This window comes from Orcinus orca, chromosome 20, assembly GCF_937001465.1.
Source record: "Orcinus orca chromosome 20, mOrcOrc1.1, whole genome shotgun sequence".
Taxonomy (NCBI): Eukaryota; Metazoa; Chordata; class Mammalia; order Artiodactyla; family Delphinidae; genus Orcinus; species Orcinus orca.
In genome coordinates, this window is record NC_064578.1 from 48,944,849 (window position 1) to 48,962,267 (window position 17,419).

Below are 17,419 nucleotides of genomic sequence, written 5' to 3' on the forward strand. Positions count from 1 at the left end.
CGTAAGAATATGAGTGAACGTCACAGACATAATAAGATTGAGTACAAGAAGCCAGACCTAAGGTTCAAAACTGTGGGGATGGGGGGAAGGGGTGGGATAAATCAGGAGTTTGGGATTAACGTATACACAGTACTATATATAAAATAGATAACCAGCAAGGACCTACTGTATAGCACAGGGAACTATACTCAATATTTTGTAATAACCAATAAGGGAAAAGAATCTGAAGATATATATATATATATATATATATATATATATATATATATATCTGAATCACTTTGCTGTACACCTGAAACTAACACAACATTGTAAATCAACTCTACTCCAATATAAAATAAAATAAAATAAAAATAAAAAAATATAAAATAAAAATTTTTTTAATTAAAAAAATTTAAATAATAAAAAAATAAAGAAAAGAAATACAGTTGACGTTTGTAAACTGACCTAATATTCTAAGACTTGCTGAATTATTATGGTGGCTTTTCCTAGATATGGGATTTTCTATGTATACAACCATGTCTTATGTGAATAAAGACAGTTTCAGTCCTGCAAAATAAATAAATAAATGAATTCAAAACTGTAGTGGTCAAGTGTGTATTCACAGGTAGTAAAAGGAAAGCAATAAAAGCAAAAAAGAATGAGTTACCTTGGGCTTCCCTGGGGCGCAGTGGTTAAGAATCCGCCTGCCAATGCAGGGGATACAGGTTCGAGCCCTGGTCCGGGAAGATCCCACGTGCGGCAGAGCAACAAAGCACGTGTGCCACAACTACTGAGCCCGCAAGCCACAACTACTGAAGTCTGTGCACCTAGAGCCCATGCTCCGCAACAAGGGAAGCCACCGCAGTGAGAAGCCCACGCACTGCAGTGAAGAGTAGCCCCTGCTCGCCACAACTAGAGGAAACCTGAGAGCCTCAACAAAGACCCAACGCAGCCAAAAATAAATAAGTAAAATTTTAAAAATCTAAAAAAATAAAAGAATGAGTTACCTTGAGAGGAGGGAGAGGCAAGTGAGTTCTGATTTGGAAGAGGCCTGAAGAGGCTTCTGAGGAAATGGCAGAACCATTTCTGAGCCTAACTGTTCACAAAATGGAACATTCTATGTCATGCAATTCTCCACATTATGGTCCATCATTTAAAAATATATATTCTTTTTCATCCCACGATTCCACACCTCTCCGTTCCTCAGATGACTTCGTTCTCCAGGGGGCAAAATTCCTGAGGCTGGGGCAGGAGGGTGCGGTGAGAAGACACAGAAGAGAATTCGGGACCTGAAACACACGATACAATTTGATTTTCCCAGAAGCGAGCAAATGTCCTGTGACCGTGTGACCACAGGAGGCCAAAGTGACAAGTTCAGAGGTGGGTAATGTCCAAAGGAGATGCCACAAGCCAACCCTCACTCCCACCTCCCACAGTAAGCCTGACGGTAAGAGGTCTCGTGTACCCCAGCTGTCACCAGCCAGCCCAGAGCCAGGGCTGCAGGGGACCAGCCCCAGTCTTTCAGATGTAGAAACCGAGCCTGCCCAGGGTTGAGCAGCTGGGAGGCTTCAGTGCAGTGATTTGCTCGCTCCCAGCCTGCGACCTGATTCCACGGGGCAGGAGGGGTAGTGGAGACACGCCCGCCCCATCCTCACTCTTGTGGGAAAGTGCTACAGGGCAGGGGTGGCCCAGACTGGGACAGCGGTTGGGGCCAGGGAAGGTGAGTCCACCGGGGCCCCTGCTCAAATGAGGAAGGGCCTGGCGTGACCTGCTTTTCCAGGAGCCTGGGGAACTTTCGCATCTGTGTTTTTACGCTGTGGTGGCTGCAGGGGAGGTTGTGGCCTCGGGCTGGGGAGGCACCGACTTCCAGGGAAAAGGCCAGCTTTTCAGGGAAGGTGCTGTCCCTTCCTCAGAGATGGGCTCTGGGCTCTGCCCTGGGAAGGTGGGCTTGGGAAGGAGGGGGTTCATCCAGGGAGTGGCTGGGCTGATGCGTGACGCAGACACCAGCTTCCTCCTGGGTAATTCATAGCTTGCCCTTCAATACCGGGGACGAGACGGAATCTCATTAAGTGCTCCTAGTAAGATGGCCGATTCAAGCTACACCACTCAGTGAGCTAGTCTGATGGAAGAGGCAGAACCCAGAGGGCCAGACCAGGCTCAGAGGGCAAAGCACTTGGCAAGGGCCACAGGGCTGGAAACTGGCAGAGTGGAAGGTAGACCCAGAGTCGATTCGTCTCACTCCTTACAGATGAGGATGACGGAGACAACAGTGCTGAAGGCGCTATTGCTAACTCACTGGATCCTCTCGGCCATCATGTTATCATCCCCGTGGCTCAGAGGGGGAAACTGAGGCCAAGAGAGATCAGACGCCACTCCAAAGCCACTCAGGCAGAGCTGATACTCACACTCAGGTTGTCTGACTCCAAAACCGATTGTCGTGGATGGGGTCCCCCAGACAGCAGACACTTACAATTAGGAAGGCAAAATGTTTATGAGAAAAGGGGGTGGGGGAAGCAGAATTGGGGAGGGGGACCATCAGGCCATGATGCCAGCCCCAGGGGGAGCCCCTGAAGCAAAGACTGCCCATGAGAGGAATCCCACAGTGGGTGGAAATGGCCAGACCCTCCGACCCTGCCTGGCTCTGTTAATGGCCAGAGGTTGCCCAGGAGACCATGTCCCCAGTTGGCAAGCTGAGGCAGACCAAGTTGAAGGAGCCAACTGTTAGCCAACTGCACACCTGGCAGCTGGGCCACAAGTCCTTTCTTAAAAGAGGATCCAAGCAGTATGCCTCTGTGGCAGCCCTCCCATACCCTATATTAATAACAGCAATTATCTGAAAATAACAGCTTCCATTTACTGACAACTTACTCCACGCCAGCCTGTGCCAACGTGTGTTCATTCATTTGACCCTCACGACCATCCTGTGAGATGTGTGCTGGTTTTACCCCATTTTATAGATGAGGAAACTGAGGCTCAGAGAGGGTAAGTCACTTGCCGAGAGTCACACAGCTGCTCAGTGGCAGAGCTGGGGTTTGAACCCACACAATTAAAGAGTGAGCCCCATTTACAGATGAGGACACTGAGGCTCAGCATTATACCTCCTGACTGTCCACCATCAGCTCACTGGGACCCCTCTGCCCTACACCTGACCTTCCCAGAACCTGACCACCCCCCCCTACCCCCGCCCAGGGCAGATGCTGATATCCACAAACCTCTCCCACCACATCGCCCCTGTCTGATCAAGGCAGTGAATGCCGGGGAGGCTGTCCAGTCTCAAAGCCCGCCTGGAGAGGATGTTGCAATCCTCTGACTCAGCAGAGTGCGTGCAGACCCAGCAAGAGGGAGAAAAGGGAAGATTAAGTCTTGGCCCAAGCCCCAGATGGGCTGATCCTGCCTAGTGCCAGGGATTCCAGTAGCCTCCAAGGCCCCAGGGTGGGGAGGAACCAGGAGGTGCAGGGCATGCTCCAGGAAGCTGGCCTGCACTCGCCCCTGGGGGTGGGGCGGAGCCTCGGAGAACAGAGCTGCCTGCCAACCCAGGGTGGACTTGCAGCCCAGAGCCCAGACGGGAGGCTGTGTGACCTTGGGCAAGTCCCTTCCCATCCCGATCACCATCTCTGTTTTCCTCTGTCTGCAAAATTCACTTGCTCTCCCCAAGCCTCTCTTAAAGCTAACTTGATTCCCTCCTGCTGCAATGTGACCTTCTCTCCATTGGCGCAACCCTCCCTGGCCTGCAGAAGAGCACTGTAGGGAGAGTGTAGACCCCAGGGCCCGTGACCTTGCCTCTCCTGTGCCTGAGTTTCCCCATCTAAACCACTTCTTCCCAGGAAGTGTCTAGAATTAGAGCCGAGAGGGAAGGCCTGCGGTCTCTGGGACTAATGACCACCCCTCCCAGGTAAGTGGTGCAGCAACTAGGATGCTGGGGTCACAGAGACCTGGTTTAAAGACATGACTCCCCCTGTCTCTCACATTTCCCTAGGCAGTGACTTCACTCCTTTGTGCCTGTTTCTTTCTCTGTAAAATAGGGATTTTCGTTGACTTTTCCTCACAAGGTGTCAAGAGAATGAAGTGGGTCAATTCCTAGTGGGAGCTCAGCTAGACTGAATATGTCCATCTTGTCTCATCTCTGGGTGGAAAACGGTGACAAGGAAGACCTGGCCTGGTGGGTGAAGGCAGGCAACGTGGAGACGAGAACAGATATCATTCATTCATTCAGCCATTCATTCTGCACACCTGGTCTCAATCTGCTCAGCAGTCCTGAGAGGCAGAAGCTGTTATCATCCCCAACCATAAAGTCACGACAAAGGCACAGAGAGGGAAAGCTACCTATCCAAGGTCACACAGCCAGCACATGGCAGAGCCAGGGCTCCAACCCATGTCTCTAAGCCCAGCATGTTGAATCCTAATTTCCTCAATGAAATGGGTCCTGCCGTTGAAAATTTGGGTCAATTGATAATAATAATAATCATTGTTATTATCCCTATGCCAAGTTATAACAGGAAGAATGACAATCGCCGCTACGCTGTATTGAGCACTTTATAATTTAGGACCTACAGAATGGAAGCGTATTTTCTTGGTTTAGTCTGTTTTATAAATGAGGAAGCTGGGACCCCGTAACGTTAGATAATTGCTGCAAGCGACAAAGCTAATGAAAGCCCGAGACAGGATTTATACCCAGGCCTCAGTCAGAAGCAAAGAGGAGAAGGCCCAGGAATGAAGCCAAGAGGAACTTAGGGTCTGACCAGCCCAATCTTCTCCTCTTAGGAGGAACTGAGCTCTCCCCCACCCCGACCCCACCAAGAGCAAGAAAGCTGTCCTAGGATCGCAGCCTTCTAGCTAGGACTTCATTTCCCTCTTGGGACCTTGAACAGGTATAATCGTGGCCCTTCCTCCCCCAGGGACGTCTGGGGAAGGACAAGGGGAGAAGAAGCAGTAGGAGGCAGGAGATCTGAACAGGTATAAAGGGTGGCCTGTGTGAGGGAAAGTGGTTAGACACCAGGCAGGACTTCCGGGCCTTCTCTGGGAAGTTTCTGGGACTCATCCAGGGGCCGCCCCTACCGGTGGGGGACCTCCAGAGCTCAAGGCCCAGAGAGGGGAGACCCTGGTCCTTCCCACTGAGGGCACAGGGGGCAAGGGGAGAAAGGAGGGGGGAGCCATCCTGGTTCCTCATCCTCCGTTCCCGACACTGAAGGGAGGCAGCTGTGGGAGCTGGGACTTTCCTGAGCAGCAGAAGATTCTGGGAAATCAGAGACAGCTGCGGGGCGGTGCTGACTCCAGGCCTCCCTTCTCCTCCCCCCGCCACCCTCAGACCCTCTTCAAACCTCCTCTTCCCTCAGATCTTTCATCCTCCAACCGCCGCCCCCACTCTCTCCTCTTCCCTCAGAGCCACCGTCCTCACTTGGTCCTCCTCAGACCTTCTCCTTCTCCCTCAGACCCTCACCTCCTCCCTCAGACTCTTTTATCCCTCCTCCATCCTCAGACTCAGAACCCCCAGCGCCCGCTCTCTCAGCCCCTCCGAGCCCCTGTGGGCCGAGCGCAGACACCCCCTTCCCCCTATCTGGGCCCACAGCCATTTCTCCACCGGCCGCAAGGGAGCCCGGGAGTGGGAGGGCCTTGGGCAGCCGTCCAGCACCACTTCCTAGGGCCGTCACCTTGACAGGCCCCGCTGCTCCGAGGCTCAGCTGCCCTCTGTACAGCAGGGCAGTGCTCTACATCCCAGCCCTCCCCTGTGTTTGAGAGTCCCGGGAGGTGAGGGCTGGGTAGGCGGGGACCCCAGACTTACCACCCTAATTCCCTCACCTTTTCCCTTGTAGCCACAACTCTGCGGGCAGGGGGTGACATCAGCCCCATTTTCCAGAAGAACAAACTGAGTCTCAAGAGAAATGACCTGTCTCAGGTCCACTGTCAACAAGGGGTGGAAGTGGGACTTGAACCCAGGTCTTGCCCCCAGATGCTCTCCCATTACAGGCGGCCGAGGGGGAGATCCAGAGAGGCAGAAAGGAGAGAAGGGGGGAAAAGGGTGAGGCTTCTGTCAGCCCACAGCTGCTCCTCACATCCCGGTTAACGATCCACTGGGGTGGGGCCCCAGTCTTGGGCAAAGTCCCTTCCTGAGAACCGGGGGCCCACACCCATTTTCAGGGTCCCAGGAAGGGGAGACGAGGCGCAGCCAGAGATCGCGAGACAAAAATATGGGACGGGGCTGGAGACAGAGAGAGGGAGGCCAGGGATGAAGATGCAAAGACATGGGGAGACACACAGAACCAGGGAGACCCTGCGAGCCGCCTGGACAGACCCGAGGTGCAGCACCCATTCCCTGGCCCCCTTAGGTCCCCAAAGCCTTCCGCTCCGCCTCCGGTAACTCCGTGACCGGCACTCAACCCCAGCAACGGCCCCGCCTCCAGGGAAATCCGGGAAAGCCCCGCGCGACTCGGGCCCCTCCCCGGGGCGGGGAGAAGGGAGGCCGGGGAGGGGACACGGGAGAAGCCCGCCTCTGCCCTTCCCTCCCCCCCGCTTACACCACCCCGCCCAGCCGCCCGCAGCTCCTGCCTGCCTCTGAGTCATGCCCCCAACCAGCCTGGCCTGTTCCCCACCCACCAACCCCGCCCGGGATGGGAGCGGGACGTGGGGCAGAAGGGGAGCCAGACGGCCCCCGTCTCGTGGGCCCGGGCTTTGGTCGCTGTGACTCTGGTCTTGCGGCCCTGCGGCTCTTGCTATGTCCCCGTCTCCCTCCTCCTTAGTCTCTCACGACCTCCATGCCCCTTTCGCCACGTCTCTTTCTTTCTCTGTGCATCGAGGATTCCCGGAGCACCCACCCTGTGCCCAGCGGCTCCGGCTGGGTGCAGGGACCCCGCCGGGAAGAAACACGTTCACTGTTTCCCTGCGCACTCCCCACCGAACACCACCCCCAACGAAGTTCAGACCCAAAGCTGAGGAGGCACAGGAGGAGGCAGAGATGGGGGCAGGGCAGGCTGAGGGATAGTGCCTGGGCGCCTGCGGAGCGTAGTCCCTACCCCGGGTGCGTCTTTTCGCTCCCACAAAGGAGGAAACGGCTCACAGAAGGGAAGCGCCTGGTCAAGGTCACCCAGCAAGGAAGTAGGAGTAGGGAATCGAACCCGCGTCTTAGCGACCCCAGGGCCTCAGGGAATTGCCTCCCTGGAGGAGAGGCTGAGAGCAGACAGCACTCGAGTGACAGAGAGATGGTGAGGGAAGCAAAGAGACGATAGAGACAGAGACACTGAGAACAGAGACACAGAGATAGAGAGACATCTATCCAGACCCGAAAGCCAGACTGAGAGATACAGAGGCCTATAGCCAGAAAGACAAAAAAGCGGAGACGGAGCCTGACGCCCGCAGCCGCAGGGGTGGGGACCCCGCAACCCGCGACACCGCCTTCTTCCCACCCACCCCCCGCCCCACGCCAAGACCCGGCCGCTCCGGGCGCCGCGGGGCTGGGAGGGGGCGGGCGCGGGGCGCGGCGCGGGCGGGGCGCTCTGCAGGCTGCACCGCGGGAAGGCGGGAGCGGCGGCGGGTCCAGGAAACCCCTGGGGCGGACGGGTGGCCCCGGGGGGGCCGGGGGCGGGGAGGCAGGCTGTCGGCACCGCCCGGGCCGACAAAAGTCCCTTCAGTTCAGCCGGCAGCAGGGGAAGTCCCGGCGCTCGGCGCAGCCACCCTCCCGTGCCGCCAACCCAGCCGCACTCCGGCCGCCCGCTCGGCCGCCGTCCCCGGCGGCCCCATGCCCCGATGCCCCGCGGGGACCATGGACGAGGGGCCTGTGGACCTGCGTACCCGGCCCAAGGGCTCCGGACCCCCAGGCGCCGCGCTGCCGCTCCGCAAGCGCCCTCTGCGTGCGCCCTCCCCAGAGCCCGCCGCCCCCCGCGGCGCTGTGGGCCCCATCGTCCCCCCGGATCCCCTCCGCGGTGGCTTAGACACGCCAGCGGTGCCTGCGCCCCCCCACGGCCTGGCCCGGCCAGAAGCAATTTACTACCAGGGTGAGTGGCTTCCGCGGGTCATGGCCGGGTGGGGGCCAGGCAGTGCAGAGGGTCACTACCGGAGCCAGGAGCAGAGCTCCAACGTAATATACGGGGCCTCGGGCAGCTGAGGGACAGAAGCCAAGGTCCCAAGGGCACAGATATGGGGTTCCTGGGGAGCTGGGCGCACAGCCAGAGGTCCCAGGGGTGCAGATATGGGAGCTTCAGGGAGCAGTGCCTTGGGACACAGGTATCGGGGTTGTAGGAAGGCTGGGTGTCAGGGGGCCCTGAGGGATAGAGCCCAGGGTCCGAGTGCCACATATAGGGAGCTAGGAGACAGTGCCCAGCAGTACAGAAATGGGTTCTCAGGGAATCAAGCCCCAGGAACACAGAATTATAAACTCTTCAGAACCCACATATCTAGGGTTATAAGGAATCAGCACTTGGACCCAAGAAACTGGGGTCTTGGCATCCCGAACTATATGTGGGGTCAAAGGAAGTCAGGGGCACAGAGACTGGGGTTCTAAGGAGACAGATATTAAGGATCCCCGGATGTCAGAATCTCGGGAACCAAGATATCGGGAGACGATGGGAATTAGGAGAACAGCGTTGGAGTTCTGAGCACCCCAATATCTGGGATCACAAGGACCCAAGGAAACCGATCCAGATACCAGGGGTCCTTAAGGAGCCAGCAGGCCAGAGATCTGCGGTTCTGAGCACCCAGTTCTGTGTGCTTGCAAGTGACCAGTGTCTTCGCTGGGGTCACAAGGTCAGGTGGCCTTAGGGGGCTTGGGCTCAGTCTAAGAATTGGGGGCAGGACTGGGACTCAAGGATTTAGAGCCAGGAAGAAGGATTCAGGGGTCTCTGGGCAGAAGGCCTCAGGGTGTCAAGGCCTGGTATTGGACATGCAAGGACCAGGAAACTTGGGGGTTCAGGAATGGGAACCTCCAAGGACCAGGAGATGACAGAGAAGGCCAAAATCCATTTTCCGGATCCTGTCTTCATCCCTGACCTCCAGGAGGGGGTGGCCCCTCCCACAGCTGTGCCCACCTCACGATCTCGGAGTGACCCTCAGAGCTGCAGAGACCCCATGCCTAGTGCCTCCAGACCTGTGCCCAGTTTCTGCACCTTCCACCCCCTCAGAGTACAGCTTCAAGCTGTGCATCAGGAGGCCGGTCACAGCCTTCTCCTTTTTTCCTATTCCCCCGATGAGAACCTGGGCCTCAGTTTTCCCTATCTGTGTGATGGGTGGATATGGATTTGCCTGCTACCATGGTCCCTTCCAACACTTTGATCTGAACATGTTTCTGGCAGCACTCCCTCTCCCCAAACTCTGTACACAGTCACCCCACACCCTACATCCAGTGCTTCATCCATCCTTACCTCCCTCAGCCACAAATTCACTCAGCAAACAGGCCCTGAGGTCCCCCTGCTGAGTGATGATGGGGGTTCAGTCCTTAAGGGACTCTCTGCCTAGTGGGAGATGGGGCATCAGACACAAGTAAAGATGTGACAGTGAGAGTGTCCAGGGCTGGGGCGGGGGGTGGGCTGGGGGAAGCTGCGGGAGCCCAGAGGAGGGATGCGGTAGAGGAGTTTGTCTTGCACCTTGAGGACTCAGTAGGAGATGCAAAAGGGACCTGGGAAAAAGGGCAGGTGACACGCAGTAGCGAAGGCCGGGAGGTGGGGAGTGGGTTGAGGATCTGTGGGCTTGGTCTCACGCATGTCCTTTCTTTGCCCAGGACCTTTACTGTCCCTGTACCCCACCCCAACAATGGGCTCCCCCTTTCCTCTGCTGAACCTGCCTACACCCCTGTACCCCATGATGTGCTCCATGGAACACCCCCTGTCGGCTGACATCGCCATGGCCACCCATGCGGACGAGGACGGAGACACGTGAGTGACAGTCCCCCATTCATGGAGGGCAGTAGGAAGTGGGGAGACCAAGCTTCCACCCACCTCACCCACCCACCACAGCACAGGGGCACTCAGCGTGGGCTTTCAAGTTACCTGCACCTGAGTTAGAACCCTGTCTCCACTGCTGTGTGACTCTGAGCTAGCCCCTTTCCCTCTCTGGACCTCAGTTTCCTCTTCTGAAAAATTGGGCACCCTGAGAGCACTTACCTCCCAGGAGTGTTTTTGGAGCAGTGGGCTTCAAATGTTTTATCAAAATCCCAAACTGAGGAAGACATCTCACTGACCAATTTATTCTACGAACTATACATGTTAAACTCCTAGCACTGAGCCTCGCAGATTGCCAGTTCCATATGTGTTAATTACTGGTATTATTATCGTTATTGCTTTTTACTAAACCCAGCACACACACGCACATATAAACTTGAAATAAAAATTGCACAGAACAAAACAACACTCACCCTTACGACTTGGGATCTACTTTGGGATTTTCTATTCTAGTCTTATGTCATGGTTTCCTGGTCATAGCCCACTAAATTAACTTGACGACTCCTTAAGTTGACTTCCCAAATCTCATGGTTTTATCATCTGCCGTTTGAGGGGCCATGCTTCCGAGCAGCATGAAGCTGCTGAGAAATCCTGCACGGGAGGGCCTAGCACACAGTAAGCACTCGATATACTTGACCGCCATGGTTATTGTTATTCTATCGACCTCGGTTTGAATCTCAGCCGGCCACTTTCTCACCCCTCTCTACCTCAGTTTCCCCCTGTAAAAACAGGAAGCATAAGATGAGGGTCTCTGTGAGGCAGAAATGAAATGATTTCTATAAAGCGATTATCTGGGAATGGGGTTTGGGGACTGGAAACCACAGGTGGAGATGGGATGGACAAGCCTATTTCTACAAGGAAAGGGGGAGGCCTCCACCACTGGCTCCTGGGTGACTTCACATCCTCGAGCCTCAGTTTCCCTATTTGGAAATCCGGGCTCATAATCACAATTAGGATTCAGTGCAGTGATGTACATACACACAGTGCATAGAACGGAGGGGGGTGCACACGGTAGGTGCTCAGTACATGGGAGCGGCTTTTGGTTGGTTGAACAGAGCTCCCAGGGTTGTCGTGGACTTATCCTTGTGAACCCAAGCAGGAAGAAGTGCCTGAGATATACATATACAGGGCTCGGTAAAGCTAGTTCCCGCCCACTCTGGGTACGTCTGGGGTCATCAGTGAAATAGATTTAATTTGTATCCGTCCCCAGGGGTGATTTGTTTGCAACCTGTGAAAGCAGGGTGCAGAGGCGACCTGGCACACCAGTCTCCAGCCCCACACCCCAGCCGCCCTCCCCGCCCTCCCCGCTCTCCCCCAAAGCAAACACTTCTGCCTCAGCTGCCTGTTGGGGGAAATCCCTTCCCGCAGAACCTGACCGCAGCCCAGCTGCTCTGCCTCCCCCACGTCAGCACCCGTCACTCACTCACAGCCTCCCCCTCCTGGCGCTCCCTCTAACCTTAACCCCTTCCGCTGGGGCCGAGACTTTACCGGAATGGGCAGCAGGCACAGGCCAGGCGGGGGCGCGGGAGGGGGGACACGCTAGGTCTGGGTCCCCGGAACGACAAAGCTATGATTGGGAGGCTGAACTTCTAGGGATTCAAGGGAGTAAGATCTCAGGGCATTCGGACAACCTCCCCACCCCCCACCCCCACCCCCCCGCCACCAAGAAGTCAGGAGGCACTGGGGAGATGGAAGTCTGGGTCTCCAAGAGAGAGGGGAACGCGTTCTGAGTCCCAGAGAGCAGAGGTTGGGCGACTGCCTTCCGTGACCCCTGAGCGGGTAAGGAGCAGCGGGCAGGGCAGCTTGGGGATCTAGAACTCGGAGGGAAGGGGAAAGTTCGTATCCGCAATGAGTTAGGGCACCGTATTCCCGGGTCCCAAGAGATCTTGGGGATGGATGCCAAGATGTGGGGGTTAGGGAGCCAGCTGGAGTCGGAGCCCTGGAGGGTGGAGTTCCAGAGGGGTCCTCTGGCTGGAGAAGTTGGGGCCCTTACCCCCAGGGTAACTAGATCGCTTTGGATTAGGCTCCCCTCTCCGCCCTATTCGAGGATGGAAGTTGGGGTGTCCGGGTGGCCGGGGTAGATCCCCGACGGGACAGGCTTCCCTCCCCCGGGAGCAGGAAGCGGAGCCCCGCCCAGCAGACCTGTTACTGGAAGTCCGAGGGCTGGGCCGCCCCTCCCGTCCCCACTTCCTCCAGCCCCGCCCCACCCCCTGCGGCCCGCGCGTTTATGGGAACTCAGGCTTGGACGGTTTCTCTGAAATAATTTTCTCCCTCTGCCCTCACTTAACCCCTCCCGCCCCGAAGGGGACCCAGGCCGGGCGTCCTGGGAGATGCAGGGAGGGGAGGGAGCCCTTCCCAAGGGGGCCCTGGCCCAGCTCCGACCCCTCCCCCAAGATTTCTTTTTAAATTTGGCTTTCTGGGCTCAGGATCCAGGTTCAGCGTTACACCTGCATAATCTACTGGGAGATGGGCGTTCTTGTAGGCTATACTTTACGGAGGAGAAACCCGAGGCTGTAAAGGGCCGCCTAGGCGCACAGCTAGAGAGACTTGTAACGCAATTTGCAGCGCCGGCCTACTCAGCCCCGGCAGAGCCTCCAGGGCTGCAGGATTTCTCTGCCTCCAGTACCTAGGGAGCTGGATTCTAGCTGCAGATTCCACACTTGGGAGAACCGCTGTTCACCTCTCTTAGCCACACTCTGGTTCGTCAGCAAGCAGTGGTGGGTGAGAAAGAAGTTGCTCTAGAAAATGGCCTTTAAAGAAAGGTTGTAGGGACTGTGTACCTCCAGTCAGCCTTGTGCCCTCAGCGCTAATGTCCCCCACCGCATACAGTCGTCCCAGATTGCTCTCAGCTCTAAATGGCTCTTCCAGGCTCGGGGCCCTGGGAAGGGGCAGGAAGTTTATTGAAAAGTGTTATCCAGATCAGTGCCTACAGAGATGGAGGAAGCAGGACTGCGCACAGGGAGAATTTGAGCTGCTACGTAGTTTCATCAGGGCCTCAGTTATCCCACAGGGAATGTTGCAGCTGGAGTGGCCTTCAGAGTTGGGGCCAGAAGCCCAGGCCTTCGACACCCACACGGACCAGTCACTGGATGCCATTGGGTGGCATCTACCCACCTCACCCCCATGACCTGGGCAAGCAGCTCTTTTCAGCGGAGGGTAATTCCCAGAGAGAGCTGAGAGCTGACAACCTTCCCAGAAGCTGAGGGAATGAGTCCTTCAGTCCAGAAGTGGTGTGTGTGTGGGGGACCTGGGTTGCGCAGTCCAGCTTCCCAAACAGTGACTAGTTTGTCCCACCTCCCTTCTGGGCAAAATACATACTCTTGGGATGGAGGCTGACTGTGATCTCCAGTCACCACTGATGGAGACCTTGATGGTGGTATCGAGTTCATCCCCACCCATTCCACAGATGAGAAAACTGTGGCCTTGAGTGGGGTGGGAATGTGGTTACCAGCTTCAAGGATGGCCAGGGATCATTGAGAGGGACTCATCTATTCAGAGCGTGTTTGTGGAGCACCTGCTCAGCGCCAGCCGCTGTCCTAGGCACTGGGCAGTGATGGAAGCACACCAAACACTCTACCCTGGTGGAGTTGACATTCTATCGGGGGAGATTCAGACAGGAAACAAGTAAAGTGTACCACATCAGGTGATGAACTGGAGGAAAATAAAGCCGGGGGTGGGGGAGGGAGCCGCTGCTGTACCATTTTAGTAGAGGCCCAAATGAGGGGAACTAGTCCCGCAGGTATGGGGGGAAGACTCTTCCCAGCAGAGGGAACAGCCAGTGCAAAGGCCTAGGAGGCGAGCATGCTTGGTATGTTTGAGGAACACCAAGGAGGCTAGTGGCCAGAGTGGGCTGAGGAGAGTGGACAGAGATGATATCAAAAGGAACTGAAGAGCAGGAAACAAGATCACACAGGGCCTGTGGGCCACGGTGAGGACTTTACTCTGAGGATTCTGTGCAGAAAAGGGGCATGACCTGACTTAGGGTCTAAAAGGGTCCCTCTAGCTGCTATGTGAGGGACAGACAGTAGAGCAGGATGGAAGCAGGGAGGCCAGCGAGGAGGGGACAGTCCAGGAGGGGAGATGGTGGTGCCTGACAGGATGGAGGGAGTGGGGGTGGGGAGCAGTGGTTGGATTCTAGAGACACTTCTAAAGTATCCTGCGCATTTTGGAGTTAGCACTGCTGAGAGTATGGGGTGAGAGGTGACCAGCCTCTAACGCCTGTGATCCTCCACCCCCAGGCCACTCCACATTGCGGTGGTGCAGGGCAATCTACCAGCTGTGCATCGGCTAGTCAACCTCTTCCAGCATGGCGGCCGGGAGCTGGATATCTACAACAACCTCCGGCAGGTGCGGCTGGGGGCCTGGGGACCTGGATCTAATGGGAGAGGGGTCTGGGAACCTGGACTCCTGTTTCCTACGGGAAGAAAAGCTGGGGGCCCTGACTCTTGAATCTGAGGGACGAGGTGCTCCAGATTTCTGGTTGCTGCCTAAGACTACAGCTGGGGGTCAGGACTCAGGAATTCTGAGGAAGGCAGGACTGGGACGCAGGGCAGGGAACGGGTCCCTCACAGTCTCTGTTCCCCAGACACCGCTACACCTGGCTGTGATCACCACTTTGCCGTCTGTGGTCCGGCTCCTGGTGATGGCCGGTGCCAGCCCCATGGCACTGGACCGTCACGGCCAGACGGCAGCGCACCTAGCTTGCGAGCACCGCAGCCCGGCCTGCCTGCGGGCCCTGCTGGACAGCGCGGCCGGGGGCACCATGGACCTGGAGGCCCGCAATTACGACGGTGAGCATCTTCCCCGGGCGCGGGGTGGGGCTGTCCGGCAGGACCTGGAGTCCTGAGGCTGCAAAGCCCCAGGCCCAGGTTTAACTGAGCCTCCCTCTCCTTCAGGGCTCACCGCCCTGCACGTGGCCGTGAACACCGAGTGCCAAGAAGCGGTGCTGCTCTTGCTGGAGCACGGCGCGGACATCGACGCGGTGGTGAGCGCGATTGGGCCGGAGGAGGGGCCAAGAGGAGCGGAGGGGCGGGGCCAACGGGGCGGGGCTTGGGTGGGAGAGAGCCCGAATGGGTGGGGTGGGGCTTGAAGAATCTAAGGGGATTGAGATGCTGGACCCAGCGGTTAGGATGCGGGCCGCCGGCTGTTTGGGCAGTGCTAGGAGACGCTTAAAACCTTCCCGCCCTGCCGCAGGACATTAAGAGCGGCCGCTCCCCACTCATCCACGCCGTGGAAAACAACAGCCTTAGCATGGTGCAGCTGCTGCTACAGGTGGGTAAGGCCCCTGCCCGTGGCCTCTCGCCCACCCTTTCCTCTGACACCACCCGGCTGTCGCCCCATCCCTGCCACCGACGCCGCCTTCCAGTTCTGGCTCTTGCTCTTGCTGCGCTTCCAGCCCCGACCTTTCCTTCTAGGCCTCGTTCTGTCAGCCCTAGGACTTCACCCCTCCAGGCTACGAACTAGTCCGGGTCTTCTCCCATCCCTCCTCCGGCCCCAAAACGTCCCAGGCCCCAACCACCTAGAGTCTTGCTGACCCTGCCTTCCGGCTTTGGCCCTGTCCCCGCGCTGTCCTTCCTCCCCGACTCCGTCCAGGATCAGGCCCAGACTCTGGACCCTTCCCTTCTCTGACTCCGCCCCTGCTTTGGCCAGGGCTGCAGAGTCCAGCTCCGGTTGATTCGGCGCCGCCCCTCCAATCCCGCTCTGTCCCGCCTTTGTTTCCAACTTCTACCCTTCTATCACCCAACCCCGATCTGGCCCCGCCCCAGGTTGTGATTCCCACCCTCACGCCCGGCCCCGCCCCTCACTGTAGCCCCGCCCCCTGGGTTCCGCGCCCCGCCCCCCCCACCGGGACCTGGCGGTGGTCCTGACCCGCGCCTCCCCGCCCGCAGCACGGCGCCAACGTGAACGCGCAAATGTACTCGGGCAGCTCGGCGCTGCACTCGGCGTCAGGCCGCGGGCTCCTCCCGCTCGTGCGCACGCTGGTCCGCAGCGGCGCAGACAGCGGCCTCAAGAACTGCCACAACGACACGCCGCTCATGGTGGCGCGCAGCCGCCGGGTGAGTGAGTGTGCGCGCTGGTGGCGGCGGGGGTTACAGGGGTTTCAGGGGTGTCTGTGCCCGAGCGCCGGTCCTCGCGGATGTGACAGGTGAGTGGGCACGTGCGTGCAGGGGATGCGGCGGTGGGCGTGTGCGCGTCTGTGCCAGGGCGTGGAGGCGAGCCGGTGAGCCTGAGGGCGTGGGTGTGAGTTCTAGACAAAGGAGTGACTGAGGCACAAAGAAAGGAAGTGACTTGTCCCCCTGCACGTACTGAGAAAGAGGCGGTGCTCCCTGAGCTAGGAGACCCCGTGAGCTAGGAGAGATGGAGAGAAGCAGGGCTGTGTGGGCAGGGGTGGCCTGGTGATGACCCCACCCCCGCATCGCCCCGCAGGTCATCGACATCCTGAGAGGGAAGGCCACACGGGCTGCTCCTGCATGCCAGCCAGAGCCCTCCCCTGACCGGAGTGCCACCACCTCCCCTGAGAGCAGCAGCCGCCTCAGCTCCAATGGTGAGAAACCGGCTCCCAACTTCCAGCAGCCCAGCTCCGCCCTCCCTCAGAACCCAGGAGTGGGGGTCCCCAGCCCCCTTCCCCCTGGATCCAGCCTCTCGCTGCCCTCACCCCTCCTCTCTCTTCTCTTCCCACAGGTCTTCTGTCAGCATCACCACCCTCCTCGCCCTCCCAGTCTCCCCCCAAGGACCCCCCTGGATTCCCCATGGTTCCCCCCAATTTTTTCCTTCCTGCCTCATCTCCACCGACCTTCCTGCCCTATGCCGGGGTCCTCCGAGCCCCTGGCCGGCCGGTGCCCCCCTCCCCAGCTCCAGGAGGTAGCTGAGAGGGATGGGGGGGCAGATCTCGGACTCATGAGGAGGGACCTCGCTGCCCTATGGGGTCGGCCCTCCTGGAAACTGTGAAGATCTCACTCTGCCCCCCCCCAATCTTCTGGACCAGGATTTGCACAGAGGCACATATATTTACCCATAACCGCCCCCCTCTTCTCAGCATGGATATGCCCCCATCTCGTCCCCACCCCCAGCCCGGGACTCTTACCCTATTATTCTCAGGCACCGGTCTCCCATCTGGAACTTCACCCAATCATTCATTTCCTTCTCCTCTCCCAGAGCTGGTGGAACCAAGGAACAGCCCTCCCCTCTGGCCTTTACCCAGTTCAGTAAGGAGGGAGAGATGGGCTGTAGCCAGGCACTGATATCAATGTAAATTATTAGGCTTTTTGGTTGAATTTCTTTTGTAATAAACTATTTTTGTACCATATCCCTGGCTTTGCTAGGCCTCTTTCATGAGGAGGTCTGGAGGAAGTGTGTTTGTGTGTGTGTCCACCTGGGTGCTGTATCCAGCTGACTCTGTGTGAGTCTCAGGCTGACAGTGACCTGTGTGGGCGACTCTAGGACTTACGGTGTGTTGTAAATGCTCTGTCATTGTGTCACTGTTGGATTCCATAGTGCATGTGTGTGTGTGTGTG

At 57.5% G+C, this 17,419-nt stretch overlaps 1 protein-coding gene across 2 annotated transcripts; it reads left to right on the forward strand.

Annotated features, from left to right (window-relative positions):
- The first annotated feature begins 7,516 nt into the window (after window positions 1-7,516).
- Window positions 7,517-17,211, forward strand: BCL3 (BCL3 transcription coactivator). 2 transcript variants are annotated; one of them, XM_004271193.4, is made up of 9 exons: window positions 7,523-7,967; window positions 9,686-9,839; window positions 14,144-14,252; window positions 14,491-14,695; window positions 14,801-14,889; window positions 15,099-15,176; window positions 15,794-15,961; window positions 16,332-16,449; window positions 16,587-17,211. In XM_004271193.4, exons 1-9 carry the CDS (start codon window positions 7,712-7,714, stop codon window positions 16,772-16,774), a joined length of 1,365 nt encoding a protein of 454 aa, XP_004271241.1. In that variant the 5' UTR covers window positions 7,523-7,711; the 3' UTR covers window positions 16,775-17,211. The 2 variants fall into 2 exon arrangements, with proteins under 2 accessions (XP_033286657.1, XP_004271241.1); XM_033430766.2 differs by having other exon boundaries at window positions 7,517-7,967; window positions 16,332-17,211.
- Window positions 17,212-17,419: the final 208 nt, after the last annotated feature.

Coding starts and splice junctions, on each gene's coding strand:
- BCL3 (XM_033430766.2), top strand. CDS start 7,712: ATGCCCCGATGCCCCGCGGGGACCATGGACGAGGGGCCTGTGGACCTG. Junction 14,890..15,098: donor GCGCGGACATCGACGCGGTG/GTGAGCGCGATT, acceptor GCCCTGCCGCAG/GACATTAAGAGCGGCCGCTC. Junction 15,177..15,793: donor TGGTGCAGCTGCTGCTACAG/GTGGGTAAGGCC, acceptor CCCCGCCCGCAG/CACGGCGCCAACGTGAACGC.